The 16633-nt window shown below is 45.4% G+C and overlaps 1 protein-coding gene across 6 annotated transcripts in view; it reads left to right on the top strand.

The window, feature by feature from the left end:
* Positions 1-16633, top strand: part of nbeab (neurobeachin b) — a 144461-nt gene that overhangs the window by 64518 nt on the left and 63310 nt on the right. For 4 of the 6 annotated variants that reach the window (XM_062472279.1, XM_062472278.1, XM_062472277.1 and 1 more), the window contains 4 exons: positions 1566-1627; positions 5238-5302; positions 6870-6978; positions 9090-9256. In XM_062472279.1, coding sequence (XP_062328263.1) covers positions 1566-1627; positions 5238-5302; positions 6870-6978; positions 9090-9256 — 403 coding nt within the window. Of the gene's footprint in view, positions 1-1565; positions 1628-5237; positions 5303-6294; positions 6429-6869; positions 6979-9089; positions 9257-16633 lie in introns of those variants that run through there. The other 2 variants (XM_062472281.1, XM_062472282.1) reach the window with 2 other exon arrangements.

Genomic DNA, 16633 nt, shown 5'->3' with positions numbered 1-16633 from the left:
TGTCTAAACCTTTCACTCACAGTCTGTCACTCACAGCATGGCCAAACTAACACATACCCAGCCCTGGGCAGAGCACAGCCCTCACAAACAAGACTCTTGACAGACAGCCTGGACCTGTTTCTACCCCACCAAGTCTAAAGTGTGTCCAGCCACAATAACGATAAGAGCAAACTGATAGGCTGATGAATTAACATAAGAATGAACAATGTCTCAGGAGATAATGAAGACATGCTCCTTTCGGCCTTGATGTGGTTACCAGCCCATTGGTCAAGGGTAAAAGAGTGCATGTTTTTCTTCCCTCTCTATTTCCCTCCCCCCCCCCTCCTCTCCCCCCCCCCCCCCACCACCCCCCACAGCTGAAATACTGTGCTGTGGTGCAAAGGCGCTCCATTGACCAGTAATTACCAACCATCCATCACCCCTGAAATTGCTAGGGGTCAACCCCCCGATCCCCCTGCACCCCCCCACCCCCTTCCAGACATTGGGTCACTGTGGCAATTAGACCGAGTGCACTCTCAGTCCTGCACTTGGAGTTGATGGTGAGGCCCGTTTGAACAGTGGCGTCGTTGTAGCTCTGCTCCCTGCCTCTCCCTGCCCTGAGTGGGCCTAACCCGCCAGCTCGCTGCCCACTGCCCCCACAATGCCTCATTCACCCGAGCTTTAACCCTGCCCACTCGACAGGGAAGGCTGGCAGGTCGTGTTTAAATAGAATGCATTTAGTTTGTCCAACAACGTTGGACCAGGGTCAAACAGCCAAGTGGCTCCACTGTCAGGCTGAGGTGACTTATGTGCTAGCGTGTCGCTGCGGTAACAAGAGGTCAGCTGTGGCAGGCGATATACCAGAGAGGGGTCACATCCTTCCGCTGCTCTACAATGCCCTCAGCTCCTCCACAAACAAGATGGATGGAAAGACCTGACCCTAAATACTGACTTGTTTCCTCCATTCCTGTAATAATTAAAATACTTGGCATACAGAATTGGCTTTTTAAATTCAAAATACCAAACAAGAGTTGTTATCCAAATGCAGCCCTTTGTCAAAAACAATCAAATTTTATCAAATAAGTTGTTGTTGACACATGCTGTCAATCACACCTGCTATCCATTCTGTTTGGCCAATGCCTTCATTGCTGAAACCATGCCAGAGGGTCAGGTCGTCCCAGCCCTCTCATAATGAGACCCCCAGAGAGAGTGCCTCTCCTGTGGTAATGACTGCACTGTGAGTACCTCTCACCTGCTAGAGCTGGAGGTGCAGAATAGCACGTCAGTTTCAGACATTGTTTCTGCAAATGAGCTTTTCACACCTGCCTTTATGTTTCATTAGCCTACTGGCTGCTTCTGCGGCTCACGCTCTGAAGTATGGAGATGAGGCAGATCCTGTGAATCCCTGTCTACACTTCAGCTGTGTGTGTGTGTGTGTGTGTCTCTCCATACTGCATGTGCATGTGTTTAAGTGTTTGTGGCTATACATACTGTGTGTGTAATGTGTGTGTGTGTGTGTGTGTGTTTGTTTACACTAGGCTTTTCTCTTCCCTCCAGTTCTAACTCCTGTCACATGCTCTCCGCAGGGCTGGTGTGTATGAAGTCCAGCACCTCGGTGGTTGAACTCGTCATGCTGCTTTGCTCTCAGGTGAGCTTCTCTCTTCCTCCTTCCCCCCCTCATCTCCCCCCTCTTCCCACTCTTCATCTTCCCCTCCCTCTTTCTCTAACACCTCTCCTGTGTCGGTACAGGCTTTAATGAGCCGTCTGCTGCTAGCTTCAGTTCTCTGTGATATGACAATTATACAGCAGAGTTTGGCAAATTGGACAAGGGCTCTCCAGTGGTCTGTGTCACTCATCTTTAAATCCATTGAAGGACCATTTGTGTCTCACGTACAACGAAGCCTATCTTTTTCGTTTCACATTCATCTCGCCTCTCTATTGTGTCATTTCGTAAGATCCAAGCCCGTTGGTTCTACAGTGTACACACAAGCAAGTTCGCACAGCAGTGAATCATCTCAAACGATGACGTCCGCCATCCACTCCCAACAGCGAAACGCAAGATATCCGGGACTTTCTCAGAATACCCCTGGGCTTTTCTCACAGCCGTTCTCTGGTGAATCATGTCCCACCTCATGCAAAGCTGCCAGTGACAGATCACCGTGTCTCTGACCCGCTGAAGCTCTTGTTAAGCCTCTGTCTCAAAGAGGGTCAGAGTCCCAATGTAGCAGTTAGAACAGGATATATTTAACATACCTTCTGTCAGCCCATCAGTCTTGCTTCACAGGTCCATAAGGAAGCCAATAGCTGGTGCCTCTCCTCAGACTGCTAGGCCAGAGAGCTTTAGGAGGTTAGAATGCCACTCTCTCAACTCCACAGTGTCCAAGGTCCAGAGCCCTCATCAGCGGGGAGCCAGGCAGCTCACATCATCATGAATTTGTTATTAGAAGACCCATATTAAGGATCATTCCTATCCAGAACCAGGGTCTGGAGGACCGAGTCGTGCTGTGATGGCTCTTTCTTTTGAAGTGTCTTGAGGGCTGATTTTCCCTCTCTTCTGTCTGAAAAGTAACCGTGCGTCTCGGGGAACTGGACTTTCCCAGCTCCAGGATTTATTGCGACTAAGAGCATCAGCAGACTGGCTACTGCTCCGTCCGCCCTGTCACCGATAGCATTACCGTGGCTGTAGAGGTTCCTGCCATTAGGAGCTCAGGGGATGAAACCCAGGCTGAGATATTGATCTGTCAGAAAGGGAGTGAAACTTGAGCTTCTGCCTAGTGGGCTTCTAGACCATGAGGATAGATGGATGCAACATCATAGGCTAACCAAGACATTCAGAGTGCTGGATAATGTAGTCAGGTTGATAAACTGCCACGTTCACTTGCTGTGCAGTAATGGGCTTAATACCAATAAGAATACCAATGTATGCCTCAAGCAGAAATACAAGACTTAATGTTATGAACTGCTTGGACTTAAATAACACATCTCCAAATTAATATTTGAATACACTTGGGACCCTCTCAGTCCCTTTGAGCTTGGTTAACTGTCAGCTTAATGAATATTTTTTTTGTTGAAAATTGCTCTTCCTCATTTATGCCTCCTAATCCCAACCATTAGCATGAGCCAGACCGAGATGGCAGACTCTGGGTGTCTCTCCTCGTACTGGCCCACTGAAGGAAAAGGTCAAACGTCTCTGTTTCTTGTAACAGCTTGAACATACAGCGGGATCTAGAGTGGAGCCGTGGAGATTTAGTGATGGAAGGCCTCCAGATGTGAAGCCAGAGTTTGGGCAGAGACGGAGGCAGATATGGAGGCAGAGTACAGGCAGAAACAGAGGCACAGCCAGATAAAAGCAAAGCTCCAGCACACTGACAGGTTGGATTGAGACACCACATCAGCCCCCTGATGTTTGGGGGGATTAAAGACGAGAGAAAGAAGAAACAATCTGTGTCTGTGTGTGTCTCAGGAACACTGGAATGCAAGATGTTATTTCATGCTGTGGGAGTTCTGTGCCACTCTAATATTTGGCGAGAGTAAAGCAGAAGACATATTTCTTTCAAAGGTCATTGAAATTGTTCTTTTTACTGGAGTATCATCCATTTTTCCCCCATGGTGTTGGAAATCTCATGTTAACTCCTCACATTATGGTTCTGTAGGTTTCAGGTTGTCCTATATATGCTCCTGAGTTTTCCCTTGGCCAGAGGTGGTGGGTATGTTCTGTATTTACATCAGGGCTCCTATTACCTCCTTCTGGAGGTGCATGTCAGGACTAATACCCTTCAAATGAGCATCAATGAGCTTTCTGCAAATCCCTCCAATCACAGACAAGCCCTTTGGGAGATCAGCTTTCCAGAAAACACAGAGAAAAGAAAACTTCTTAGGCCTTGTGGCTAGGACGGTGCTCTATCTCGAGAGCATCATCCAAGCAACCAGGTCTCCCAGACAAGATACGTTTACCCCCCTCCCCAACCTGGTGTCATTTTCTTGGCATCTCATGATCCTCACATCTGCTTTGATTTCCGTATTTATTTTTGTCACGTGAGTGCAGTATGAGTGGACTGTGCATGATCCCTTTTCAAATGAAGAACGGCTTGTGTGGAGTGGATACTGTAGCAGGAGAGGAGAGGAGGTCACAGGGAACATTTGGCCACCATATGCTCGGCAGTATGTCAGCACCATATCTCTCGCTTAAATTATCTGGAGTTTGGCCTGTCTGGTGTGGCCCGATCTGTATCCTACACAACGCCTGTGTGAAAACACTACACATAATATCTTGGAATTTGATCGTATAGTAGAAAAAAAAGTTATGTATAAAGTAAAACACTGATTATGATTTCAATTGTGGAATGTCCTCAGAGACCCGTAGCTTCATGCCTGACACTCTCTTGGCAAACTGCAAAACCTTTTCAATTCTTTTCTTTCCCTCCTCTTTTGAACTATGGCCTCCTCTGTTTTCCCTTCCATTGGCACCTCAGTGAAGGAACAGGAGAGCTGGAGTTCCCACAGTGAAAGGCAGGCTCCCAAACTGCTTTTTAATCATTTCCAGATCGTGTTGTTGGAGGGGAGGGGGAGCTGTGTCTCAGCCCCCAACAGCTCTGCAGCCCTCATTGAGCCTTTTCAGTCATCTGTCACTGTAAAGGACAGAGGAAATGGTTGTATTTTAGACTGAGGATACAGTTTCATCCAGCAATTACATCTCCCTAGTGTTTACAGATCTGTTCACAGAAGAAGAAAGGATGGTTGCACATGCGGGGCAGAATTTCAGCTTTTTATAGACATGGCTTTTCTCTTGAAACCACATATGAACTTAATGCTTTATTTCCTTACTTGAATTTGCAGCTATCAAATGTGCAAAGGCCATTTGAACTACAGTTCACTGTTATGTTTTGGACTGAATGCATGCTTGGTTTATGGTTAGGCCTGGCACTTTATTGGATTAAAAGGTAGCTTTTTGGATCTCATTCTCTCTCTCATACTGTTTTTTACTGTTTGTATGTTTTATTTAAAATATTGCGCCGACTGGCAAAGCTTTCAAAGATATTATTCCCTATTAGTTTTTTATTAGTATGTTAATCTTACTTTATTGCCTCCTTATGCTTTTTTTTTATTGAAGATTAGCATGTCTATTATGTCTTCTATAACTTTGTTCTAATATTGCTAACATGTAATGAGGTCTGGCTTTGATGTATTCCAGCTGTTTACAAATATGCACCCCCCAAACACACACACACGCAACACACATTCTCTCCCCTGTACTTCAGGAATGGCAGAACTCCATACAGAAGAATGCGGGGCTGGCGTTCATTGAGCTAATCAATGAAGGAAGGTATGTATCCGCCATACAAAGTAGTTTACAGTAGAGGTCCCAGCTTTGGGGCCCTCATGGTCTCTTATCTTATCGGCGTGCCATCTCTCAGAGCGTTTGCAACAGTGGCAGAAGCCCAGATTAACTGTAAGCCTCTTGGGCTTCTTGACTGCTCTTTAGGGGGTAAAGGTAAATAAGTCTGATGTGACAGGACAAAGAGAGAATATCAATTTGAGCATCTCCATGCTCTCTCAGGACTTCCTCTCTCCACCCCTCTTTCCCCTCTCTTCCCTCCCTCTTTCTCTCTCTTTCTCTCTCTGTCACTATCTCCACCCCTCGCTCTCCCCCTCTCTTGTGTTCAGTAGAGTAGATCAGGGGGGGATCAGCCTGCATACCCAGCATGCCCATCTGCTGACCCATCTGTCCAGGCTCCTCCCCCAATGTGTCCCCGCCCTTAGCCCTATCCTCCCTCATAGGCTCCGCCCCTGGCCTCTGCTGGGGAAGGACAAAGAGTGTTAGTCAGAGTGGCGGCACAGCGCTGTCCAGGGTGCTGCTGGAAGACTTGTCTTGTCTTCCAGTTTAGTTCTGATTTAGTTCTAGATTACCTTTCCTGCTTAAGCAGTCAACCTATCTGCTACCTCCTACCTACTTTGGCTGCAGGTCAGATGTCCTGGTAACATTGATGTGTAGGTAAATGTGGCAAAGAGGCATCCTCTGGTCTGGTCTTGGCCTCAAGTCAAATGAGTGAAGATGCTCCTTTTAGGTGACATAAAAAGTCATTTCGCTCATGTGTTCTCAGCCATATGGTGAGTCAAAAAGCCAGCGATACACATTGCTGCAGTACGTATAATGCTGTTCGTGTAGTCTCTTTATTGTTTATGGCTTTACAAGCACCATCAAGTATGTCCCAGCAGCTGTGTGAGGACTGAGAGATCCTCTCATTTCCGCAGGAGCATGTACGGTCAAGCAGAGCAGACTTCTGTATTGTCTGTCCTCCAGAGGTCTCAGATTGAGTGCTAGTCAACGGTTGCAGACAGCTGTGGAGCTGGTGAACGCAGCTCCGGACCAGGGCCTGTCCCTGGGACTGGAGGAGCATGCAGCAGAGGAGAACAGAGCCGGCATTAATTAAAACAAAGCAGGCCTAATGGTGTGTAAAATGGCACATCATCTCCACACCATAGCCACGGTGCTTTCAATTAGCAAAAAAAAAGATTGAAATTTCAGTGTGGGTGGAGGCCTGGGAGCCTGTGAAGTCTGAGGTGTCCAGGGTGGGAGTCATCAGTGGGGGGGGGGGGGGGGAGAAGCCCATCACGCCATGTGCCGGACGGGCTTCAGTGCTCTAATGATGCCCCACTCCCTCTTTAATACAGCACAGGGACCTGTCAGTAGCCCACACACTCTCAGCATAACACAGACAAATGATGCTGATTACACGTCTGTTCTCCTAACCGCATAGAACAGTGCCAGAGCTGGACGTGCTAGACTCATCCTCGGGCAGTGATATCCTACATCCTATGTATGTAGTCTTGTCATGCATGGAGTGTTCTAACAGTATTCGGCTGAGGTGTTGTGTGTGTCTCTCCGCCAGGCTGCTGTGCCATGCCATGAAGGACCACATTGTGCGTGTTGCGAACGAGGCAGAGTTCATTCTAAACAGACAGAGGGCAGAAGACGTTCACAAGCATGCAGAGTTTGAGGTATGGAGACTTGCCCTTTCCCCAGCTACACACATTACCTAGAGGTCCCTGAATACTAAGACCTTTATTACATAGAATTTGGAGTCATGGGATTTAGGAAAGACTCTCTAAGGGAATCCTCTTGGATTAAGAACAGCTGTTATACAGCATATTGCTCAATAATCCTGCCCTTGTGTCTCCACATGGAGATTAGAGCTTCATTAGCCTACTATTAGGGATTTAATAATCCTCCACCAACAGATAGTCAATATTAATATTATTATTATATATACTACTAATAATATATATTTATTTATATATATTATATTTATATTTTATTTATATAAATAATGTGTATATATATAATATGTAATGATGCCATTATTATCACCATTCTTACTCTTAACAGTATTATGTGCATCATTCACCATTTAAACAAGACATACACATATCAGATATTATTTACCATAGAGACATCAACACTCACTTTCATAAAAATATAAATAAACAGACATTATTGTAATCATTTAAATAAACACAAATTGTGTGAAAACAAAAATTGAGAAGTATAGCTTTTGATTTCTAACTAGGGTTGCAAGCAGAATGCTATGCCACTTTCTGGCAGTAGGTTGAGCTACTTTCTCTTCTCTTTCTTAACAAGCAGGGCATATTGATATTTACATCAAATACTATTTATCAGTCATAAAATGACTCAATGTAACATAAGGCAGGTGTAGGCATGCACACTAACACACACAGTAAGACACCCACATGCTCTTCTACCACCTCTGTTCGAAGCTTATACGTGTGATAAGTGATGAGGTTCTTATCGTGGAGGAGCAGCCATTCTCTAGCAGCAGCTTGATGCTCGCTTCAGGATCCTTGACCTGCTAGATAAACTGGAAGAGACGTCTAGATATGCAATGTCACTGTGAGAAGGGGGAGGTGTACCTGGCCCTATCCATTCTGTCTGCCAGCTCCAGACAGACTACACTTCTCATCCCGCACCAACACTGCTTTATTACCCACTCCCTGTGATTGAAGATTCAGGAGGCAGATAAGACATTTTTACAATTAAGTTGGTGTCAGGATGAAGCCTCATATCCTTTGAAGTGATAAATAACGTTTGATATTTGTCAAGGCATCACAAGGTAACGTAAGATGACAAGCGGAGATTGAGTTATCCGCCATTTGAAGAATATGTTGAGGTATAATATCTGACAGAATTCAAATATAAGGCAGGAAATTCAATTTACTTCCAGCTTCTGTTAGCAAATTAGATTTTGAATATTACCCAGAGATCCCCCCGGGACAGCACAGTAAGACAACCCTATGGTGCACTGGGAAGACAGTAGTCAGATGCTCCTCTAAATTACCTTAAGTCAGCTCTCCAAGCATCTCTCTCTCTTCCCGTCTCCTCTATAGTAACATTTCAACATAGCTTTTTATTACAAAATATTGTTATGTTTACAATAAAATAAATTGCAAGTGATTTGAATATATGTACACTAGTTTTTGGTTCTCCACACTGTTTCGGTTGTCACATTTCTATTTGGAACAATTCCATAATCATTCATTGCCAATAGCAGGCGACTTGCCCTTCTCTGAATGGAGAATTAAAGACTATTGATGATGTTGTCTGTGTTCTGATTCCCTGTTTCTATAGCCTGTCCCTTGATAGAATAGCTGCGATAGATTGACTCCATTAACCTTGACAACCCAGACCGCATTCTCAGTGGATCCAAGTGTTTTTTTTATTATTCTCCAGTATGGAGCCTTAGCAGGGCTACCTAGCAGGAAACCCAGTCTCTCCACAGCCAGACAGCAGACTACCGTCATATGTTCTCCATGATTTACTGCTCCCCTCCAGGGTAGCAGAAATCTGTCCCATGGCTTTTTGTTAATATCTTTATGCACTTGAGCGTGTTGAACAAAGCCATAATGTGTCTCTCAGTGATTTATTTGATGTCAGATAAAGAACATTGTCCATTTAAAGTTTGTATTCATACAATGATTTAGCTATATATTTTATTGTAACTTGTGAAGTCTAAAAATCTCAATCCCAGTACCGAGTTTTATTTTGTGGAAAATATTTGTTGATGTAAGTGAACAATGTTGTCTCCTTCCTCCAGTCCAACTGTGACCAGTATGCTGCGGACAGGAAGGAGGAGGAGAAGCTGTGTGATCACCTCATCAGTGCTGCCAAGCACAGAGATCATGTGACCGCCAACCAGCTGAAACAGAAGATCCTCAACATCTTGACCAACCGACATGGAGCCTGGGGGACCCTAACCCAAAGGTGAGTTCCGGTACAGGACTATAGAAGCCCTGGCCCAGAGGTGAGGTCTGATGCTGGGTTGTAGACCTGGCCCAGAGGTGAGGTCTGATGCTGGGTTGTAGACCTGGCCCAGAGGTGAGGTCTGATGCTGGGTTGTAGACCTGGCCCAGAGGTGAGGTCTGATGCTGGGTTGTAGACCTGGCCCAGAGGTGAGGTCTGATGCTGGGTTGTAGACCTGGCCCAGAGGTGAGGTCTGGTGCTGGGCTGTAGACCTGGCCCAGAGGTGAGGTCTGGTGCTGGGTTGTAGACCTGGCCCAGAGGTGAGGTCTGATGCTGGGTTGTAGACCTGGCCCAGAGGTGAGGTCTGGTGCTGGGTTGTAGACCTGGCCCAGAGGTGAGGTCTGATGCTGGGTTGTAGACCTGGCCCAGAGGTGAGGTCTGATGCTGGGTTGTAGACCTGGCCCAGAGGTGAGGTCTGGTGCTGGGCTGTAGAATCCCTGGACCAGGGGTAAGGTGAAGTCAGGGCAAGGCCAGATCACGAGCAGGCTTGGAACACACCAGGGCCAGACTGACTGGCCAAACTGTGAGGCTACAGTACCGGTGCACCACACGTCAGAGATGGGTCCACCGTTTAATGTGATTTCCCCAGGATCCAATAGGGTCAGGCAGCAGGTCAGCAAACTCAATTATAGTGGAGAGTGGCTAAATCCCCTGGGACAACTGATTGGCTGGTCAGACAGGCTAGGGGTGTAGAGGTGAGGAGGTTGGCCAGAGGAGGCTGGGGTTTAGAGGTAGTGAGGTTGGGGAGAGAAGACTCGGGTGTAGAGGTGGTGAGGCTGGGGTGGAGAGGTGTGGAGGCTGGGTGGTAGAGGTGTGGAGGTTTGGGGGAGGCTGAGGAGAGGAGGCTGGGGGAGGCTGAGGAGAGGGGGCAGGGGTGTAGAGGTGAGGAGGCTGGGGGGAGGCTGAGGAGAGGGGGCAGGGGTGTAGAGGTGAGGAGGCTGGGGGGAGGCTGAGGAGAGGGGGCAGGGGTGTAGAGGGGGCCGGAGAGGGGGTTAAGGTGTTTGTGGTTTGATGTCCAGGTACTCAGTGGCCCCTTCAGTCACACAGCAGAACACCTGCTGTTGGTTGGGGACCCCTTGGCCCTGTTAAAACAACAGCCCTACACATATTATAGATCTCATACTAGCCCTCTGAAAATATAGGGGCTCACCCTGGAATTAGGATTGATTTAGGGTTTGACTGAAAAAAGTCAGTGCCACTGCAAAATATACATACAACATACACCTAGTATATATATACACACATTGTATATAAGAAAACAATCATCTTTATTCAGAGGATTCAGATTTTTAGAATGCTGAGGCAGAGAGAGGTTATTGTTTTGAAATGTGTTTGTGGACAGCACTGCCATCATACCATCCTTACTGATCTGTCTGCTCCAAACTGAGAAGGTCCAGGCTTCATTTTCAAAAGATAACTCGTTTTTTAAAGACAACTGTACAACTATGTAAATGTTTTGTGATAGGTTTAGTGATTTAGACATGCATAATTCAATATATTCAATATTATATTATTTCAATAGTATTTAATAACATGCCATGTTGATAAAGGTGACTGTGAGAGCATTCAATAATTCATCCACCACACCAGACTGTACAGTTCAACATGTATTAAACCATAACAGTATTTATAAAAGAGCCTAGTATTGCCACTGAATACTATTACCTAAAACGCATAAAATATGTTTGGCCATGTATTTGACACCATTTTGTTATGCTGCTAAGGTGAGGAAATGCATAACCAAACCATGCTGCACTATTGACAAAATGTGCAATCCACTCCCGGGTTATCACATTTACTTATTGAAATATTTATAGAAGGCCTCTTAGTTGCACAGCCTCTGCATGGCAACAAAGGGTTATTGAGTGAGGGTGCATTGTAAACGATACCACAAAATTCCAACAAATTCAAATTTAATGGTAACCTGCTGTAGAAGAGAAATGATGCAATATGCTCAAAAGCCCAAGGCAGTGTTGCAGCTGAGCAGCTTAGTCTTATTCGATGCAACATTAACTTTCCCATTTCTGCTGCTCGTGTAAATATGAGGCCCTCAAGCATTTTGAAGTGGCTGTCTATTATTTGTCACTGTGTGGAGAGAGAGGGAAGGAGAGAGGGGCAGAGAAATGGGTAAAGAGAGAAAGGAAGAGGGAGAGAGAGTGAGTGTGTAATTGTTTATAGGACTTCTTGCATGGACAAGAGGCTTGGCTTGAGATGTAGTGGGTCCATGTCACATGTTAGAGAAGGAGCTTAAATGACACAGCCACTAGCTAATTTACCTTCTAATATTTTACTAATTAAATAGCATGGCTTTTGTGTCTATGTTAACTCAGAATCACTCCGTTTGTTTTATTAATCTGTACCATGATATAGTCTAGGAGGAAACGGATGGTGCAATATCAATGTCTTTCTCGATGATGCATGCAACTGATAAATCATAGATTATCAATCAACAGACATTCACATGCAGTACAGATTGCAGTTCTACCCAAATTCATCCTTTAGTTTTACTCTTAAGTATTTTAGATACAGAGGACCAACACATCTGCAGGCTATTAGTACCACTGACCCTTCCACAGTGTGCTGTCCTGCTCTCTGTTGCCAACAGCAAGAGAGATTGTGTTTCAGCAACATTAGACTAGACACACATTCTGCACACGGCTGGAAAGCAATCTCTGTCCTGTGTCATGTGACCTGAATGAGGCGTGGGCAGACCCAGTGGAGGGAGGGTGGTTCGGTCCTACTTTATGCTTCCCTGAAGATGAATGTCCCCCTGTATTGAGTCAGCATCAGAAAATCAATATTGTTCAAATTGAAACAGTATAGGGTTGTATTGATCCACCGCACTAAATCAAAATGAAGAGGCTTTGATACAGCTCTCTGAGACAGCTCTCTGCTCGGTAATGACACACTATCAATTTTAGCTTAACACTGATAAATCAAGTTGAAAATTGGATGTCAGTTTTTTTTCCCACTGAGAAAGTGATTTTCTCTGCCCTCTGGTCCCTTCTGCTGTTGACCTCCAACCCTTGCCGGTGGATTATAAAGTTCAGCCTCGTCCGGTGAAAGGAGGCGTCAAGTAAAGAGTGATGAATTCATCCTTGAATAATGCACACTGTCTTTCCAAGGTGTATTGCACCAATACCAGGTCATTTCCTAATAAATCATGTGTGGAATGAAAGAACTTGATGTGACGATATCTGCAAACCCACTCATTATAATAAAGTCAATGGCGTGTCCCAAAGCAGTGACAGTGTTGGCCAGCTTCAGAGCAGAGCACAGGTTTTACCATCACCCCTGCCGTCCTCAGCCAGCCCCTGTCCCAAGTCCAGGCCAGGTGCTAATTGATCGAACAGTGCAGCCGTACAGAGATGTAGAGCAGGCAGAGGCCGGCCTCTCCGCCTGGGTCTCCAGATGTCGGTGTTAACATCAGCAGCATCACTGACAGCTGACAGAAGACCTGCATCTCCAGGCAACCACTGAAGACTTTAACCCAACCTGACCGAGCATCGATTGTCAACATTTCTCCTGTATAATTACTTTTCGTTGCGGAGGGAGAGAAGGAGAGATGGGGGTGGCATATATTGATCTGAGGTGTGACAGTGGAACAGGCGTTTCCCTTGGCTAACAGTGAGCTTCATCTCTCACGTGTGATGAATGGTAACAATTTGCCCGTGGATAATAACTTTGTGATGGAATGAACCCTTCAGTCAGGATCGCTCACTAAGCAGTCTCTAGTCTCGCCTGAGAGGGTTATCTATTCTATGAGCTGCCCTCCCGATCCAGAGTCCACGAGTGGTGGAGGCTCCAACCTGGGTAGGGGTTATCTATTCTACGAGCTGCCCTTCAGAGCCAGGATCCAGGAGCGGTGGCCAGAGGAGAGGAGTTCAAATCCTCCTGATCTAATGGTCCCTCAGACAGAGAGACAGCTGGATCAAGGTCCCTGGGTGCTGTTCCCACATACACAGGAGCATCTAAGGAATAATCAGACTGGACAGAGGGCATCAGGAGGAGAAATGCAGCAGATAGTGCTCGCGACCTCCAAGTTTCTTTGCTATTGTCTTTCGACGGCCTTTGCCTTCTCCACCTGGATGTAGCTTCTCTGCCAGCTTACATTTTACATTGTGGTGTGTTAATCGTAGCCTTGGAAAGGGAAACAGTAGTTGTGTACAAAGATGTTAGTTTGAAGTGTAAAAGTGATTTTATTCCTGTGTCTTTTACTTCCCATCCTGTTTGTGTTTGATCTGCTCCAGCCTGCTTCCTGGGGCGACTCCTGGTCTTGAAGCCCAGACTCATTCTTTCTGGAAAGACACACACATTCACGCACAGTCCTCAGTTTTAGGGAAAGAAGGTATCTCTAGACTGTGTCCCATTTCTGATGAAAGATGGGAGGGCCGCAGAGCTGGCAAGCAAGGAAGAGTTCACCCGTATCCCAACCATCTATCCCTCATCAGAGCCCATTATTGGTTATTACCCCAAGCAACCTACAGAGTAGTTGTAGCCTCTGGTCTTTTCTCATCATCCTCCAGCTATAGTCCTCTTCCTGAGGAGATTTTGTGGTAGAATATTTACAGACAGAATCAGAATCAGAATTTGGTTTATTCGCCATGGATGTTTTACAAACACAGAATTTACTGTGGCAGGGAGGTGCAAAACACTAAAAGACACGTCCATATTTGAACTGACTGTGTGTATGTCATTGTTGGTAAGCTGGAAGCCTTCCCTTATGCGACCATAGCATGTACAGGCATGATGCCAAATAGGGCTCTCTACCCATGTGGAACAAAATAAGATTCTAAGATTAAGTCCACTTCACCCCAACTGACCACCATTATAGGTCTTAAACATGAAGGCACTTAACATTTTCTTCTGACAGTTTGTGATCTATAAGCATTTCCGTTTACTGTTCTGCAATATGCTATCTATACTCAGAAGGCGGCTGTGAGGATTATCAAGAGGAAGGAAAGAGCACAGACCATTATATTCCCTTTAAATGCTCCCATTCCAGACAAATGGTGGATAATTATAATGAATGCTGGTAATCAGTGACTAGTCTATTTAAAGGGCCAGGGGCTGGTTTTCATCACTGCCACACACACACTGTGATGTAGGGGTGCCCTGCTCGTGGCCCGTCTAACTGTGACAAAGAACACACACCAGACCCCTCAACGGAACTCAATCTGAGAACAAATGACCCTTTTCTGCCCCTCAGCCCCGCAGTGAGTAGTGAGCATCAAGTGGCAACTATTTAATGTTTCCACTCAAAATAGTCTTCATATGCCTGACTCAAGTCAGTGTGCTTAGTTGGGCAGTTTTTCAGCTTTCTAAGATTCAAGTGTGCAAGAGCTTGAATGCTTGTCAACTAACACAAACCATTCTGCTACCTTCAGTACTACATAGCGCTGGTCGAACTGTCTTCTACAATGACCTCACAAAAATATGTTTCAGTTTACAATGGTGCTTGAAGAAGCATGGGAGTACAGAGAGCTCAACTCAGGCCTTTGATGACTTGATCATTGTTAATGTTTTGGTTTGTTTCTTTTGTGTACATGACCTTTGAGGGAAATTGCACACAACTGCCAGGTTTCAGATCTACGGAATACTTGACAACAACCTGACAAGCTGGATCGAGTACCGTTCTTTTTTTGCCCTCCATCCTTGCAGCTGTCGGGAGTGTTGGGTAGTTATTGTTGCAGGAGGTTTGACAGACAGTTTGGTTCTTAAACAAGCACCTCTGATCCAGCGGCAGCAACAGCGGCAGTACAGGCCAGTCCTGTCATCACCCCCAAGTCATCCCCCCTCACACACACCCCTCCCTTCCTCTCATATTATACCTCTGAAATTCTGGTGAAATAGAAGTGTCCTTGGTAACCCATGGAAACAAGGGCTGTGAGGAAGGCCTAAGGCAATGGGTTAGATCAGGGTTTTTTTTTTACCTTCACCTTGTAACTCTGCACTGTACCTATTTACTGCACAATTCCTATAGGCTTCACATTCTCTGATAGAAACTGTATTTTTGCCATAACATGTATGTCAATCCTTTTATTTTCCCTTTTCACCATTTTATTCAGAATCACCGCTGTCATATTTTTACTACCTTTTACAAACACAGGACATTCCCTGAGGACTGGGGTTGATAAATCTAACATAGCCACAGCCCCAAGCCATCAAAGGACACACACACACTAACATAGGAGATATGCAATTTAAATACAATTTAAATACATTTCAAAAATGGGAAAGTCTACAGTTGTTCTACACATAGCCTGCTGCACTTAAAAAATCTGGAAGTGTCAGTAAATAATGAGGCCATCTTTCCTTTTGGTTATCAGCGCTGGAAAATAAGCTTTTAAAATGCAGTTTGAAATCCATTTGGGTGATTGATGGGTGAGAGGGCTAATACATTTTGCCAGTTTCTAGGAGGCCCTCAGCCATTTTTTATGGTTGTCATGAAGCGGCACACAATTGGTGTGGAGAATCCAGCTTTCCTTAAGGAAGGAGAGTGGCGTGATGAAGAGAGTGTCAGGGACTGGCTCTGTGGTGTATGCATTGATGCATTATACATGTTGTATTGCTGGAGAACTTGAATCCAGATTTACTGAATGCTCTACCACGTATATGCATTGCTGTTTTTGGCTTGCCTCTCACAGGAATTTGCTCATGTCTTTGCGTTTGCATAAATGCAAAGGTACCATGTTTGCTATACTGATGTGATTGTTTGTGAACAACCAAGCAATTTTACATGTAAATTATGTTTTTCTCTCTTTTTTAGCACTTTCCTATAGTAGGTTATTATATTTTTTCCTGTAAGCTTTGCTTTTGTTCAAATTAGGGGTTTATATGCTTTTTACTTGAAGATGTACTAGAAGACGTTTTGTAACACCGCCTTCTCCCTCACAGTATTCAGCATCTGGCTTTGTTTTCTGCACCTCACACTTCCCTGTTCATGAGAGAACACTTTGGTCAGAATGTTGGAGTGTTCTGAGGAGTTCCAGGTGATCACATGGCTGTGGTTTCTCCTGGTCACTCTCTCCTTGACTTCCTTCACAGTAGTGTTACTGTGGGCAGGGTCTGAGTGGGACGTTTCAGACGTCACTGTCTGGGTGTAGTGAATGAGTGTGAGAAGTCTGTGTTGCCCCCAGCTGTGGAGTGCTTTTGGAAGCCTGGTTCCCCAGAGCCTTCCAGTCCTGGACCACCCTCAGTGAAGAGGTTCCTTCATCACAGCCCTTTTTGGCCCAGTCCAGATCCGGTCTGATGCTGACCACACGGTTTAGAGTATCACAAGTCCTCTCTCCATCCGGAAACCTCAGCACAAAGTGAAAACACATGCAAGGAAGGAAA

Source organism: Osmerus eperlanus, chromosome 11 (genome assembly GCF_963692335.1).
Source record: "Osmerus eperlanus chromosome 11, fOsmEpe2.1, whole genome shotgun sequence".
NCBI lineage: Eukaryota > Metazoa > Chordata > Actinopteri > Osmeriformes > Osmeridae > Osmerus > Osmerus eperlanus.
This window is presented reverse-complemented; position numbering and strand designations above follow the sequence as displayed.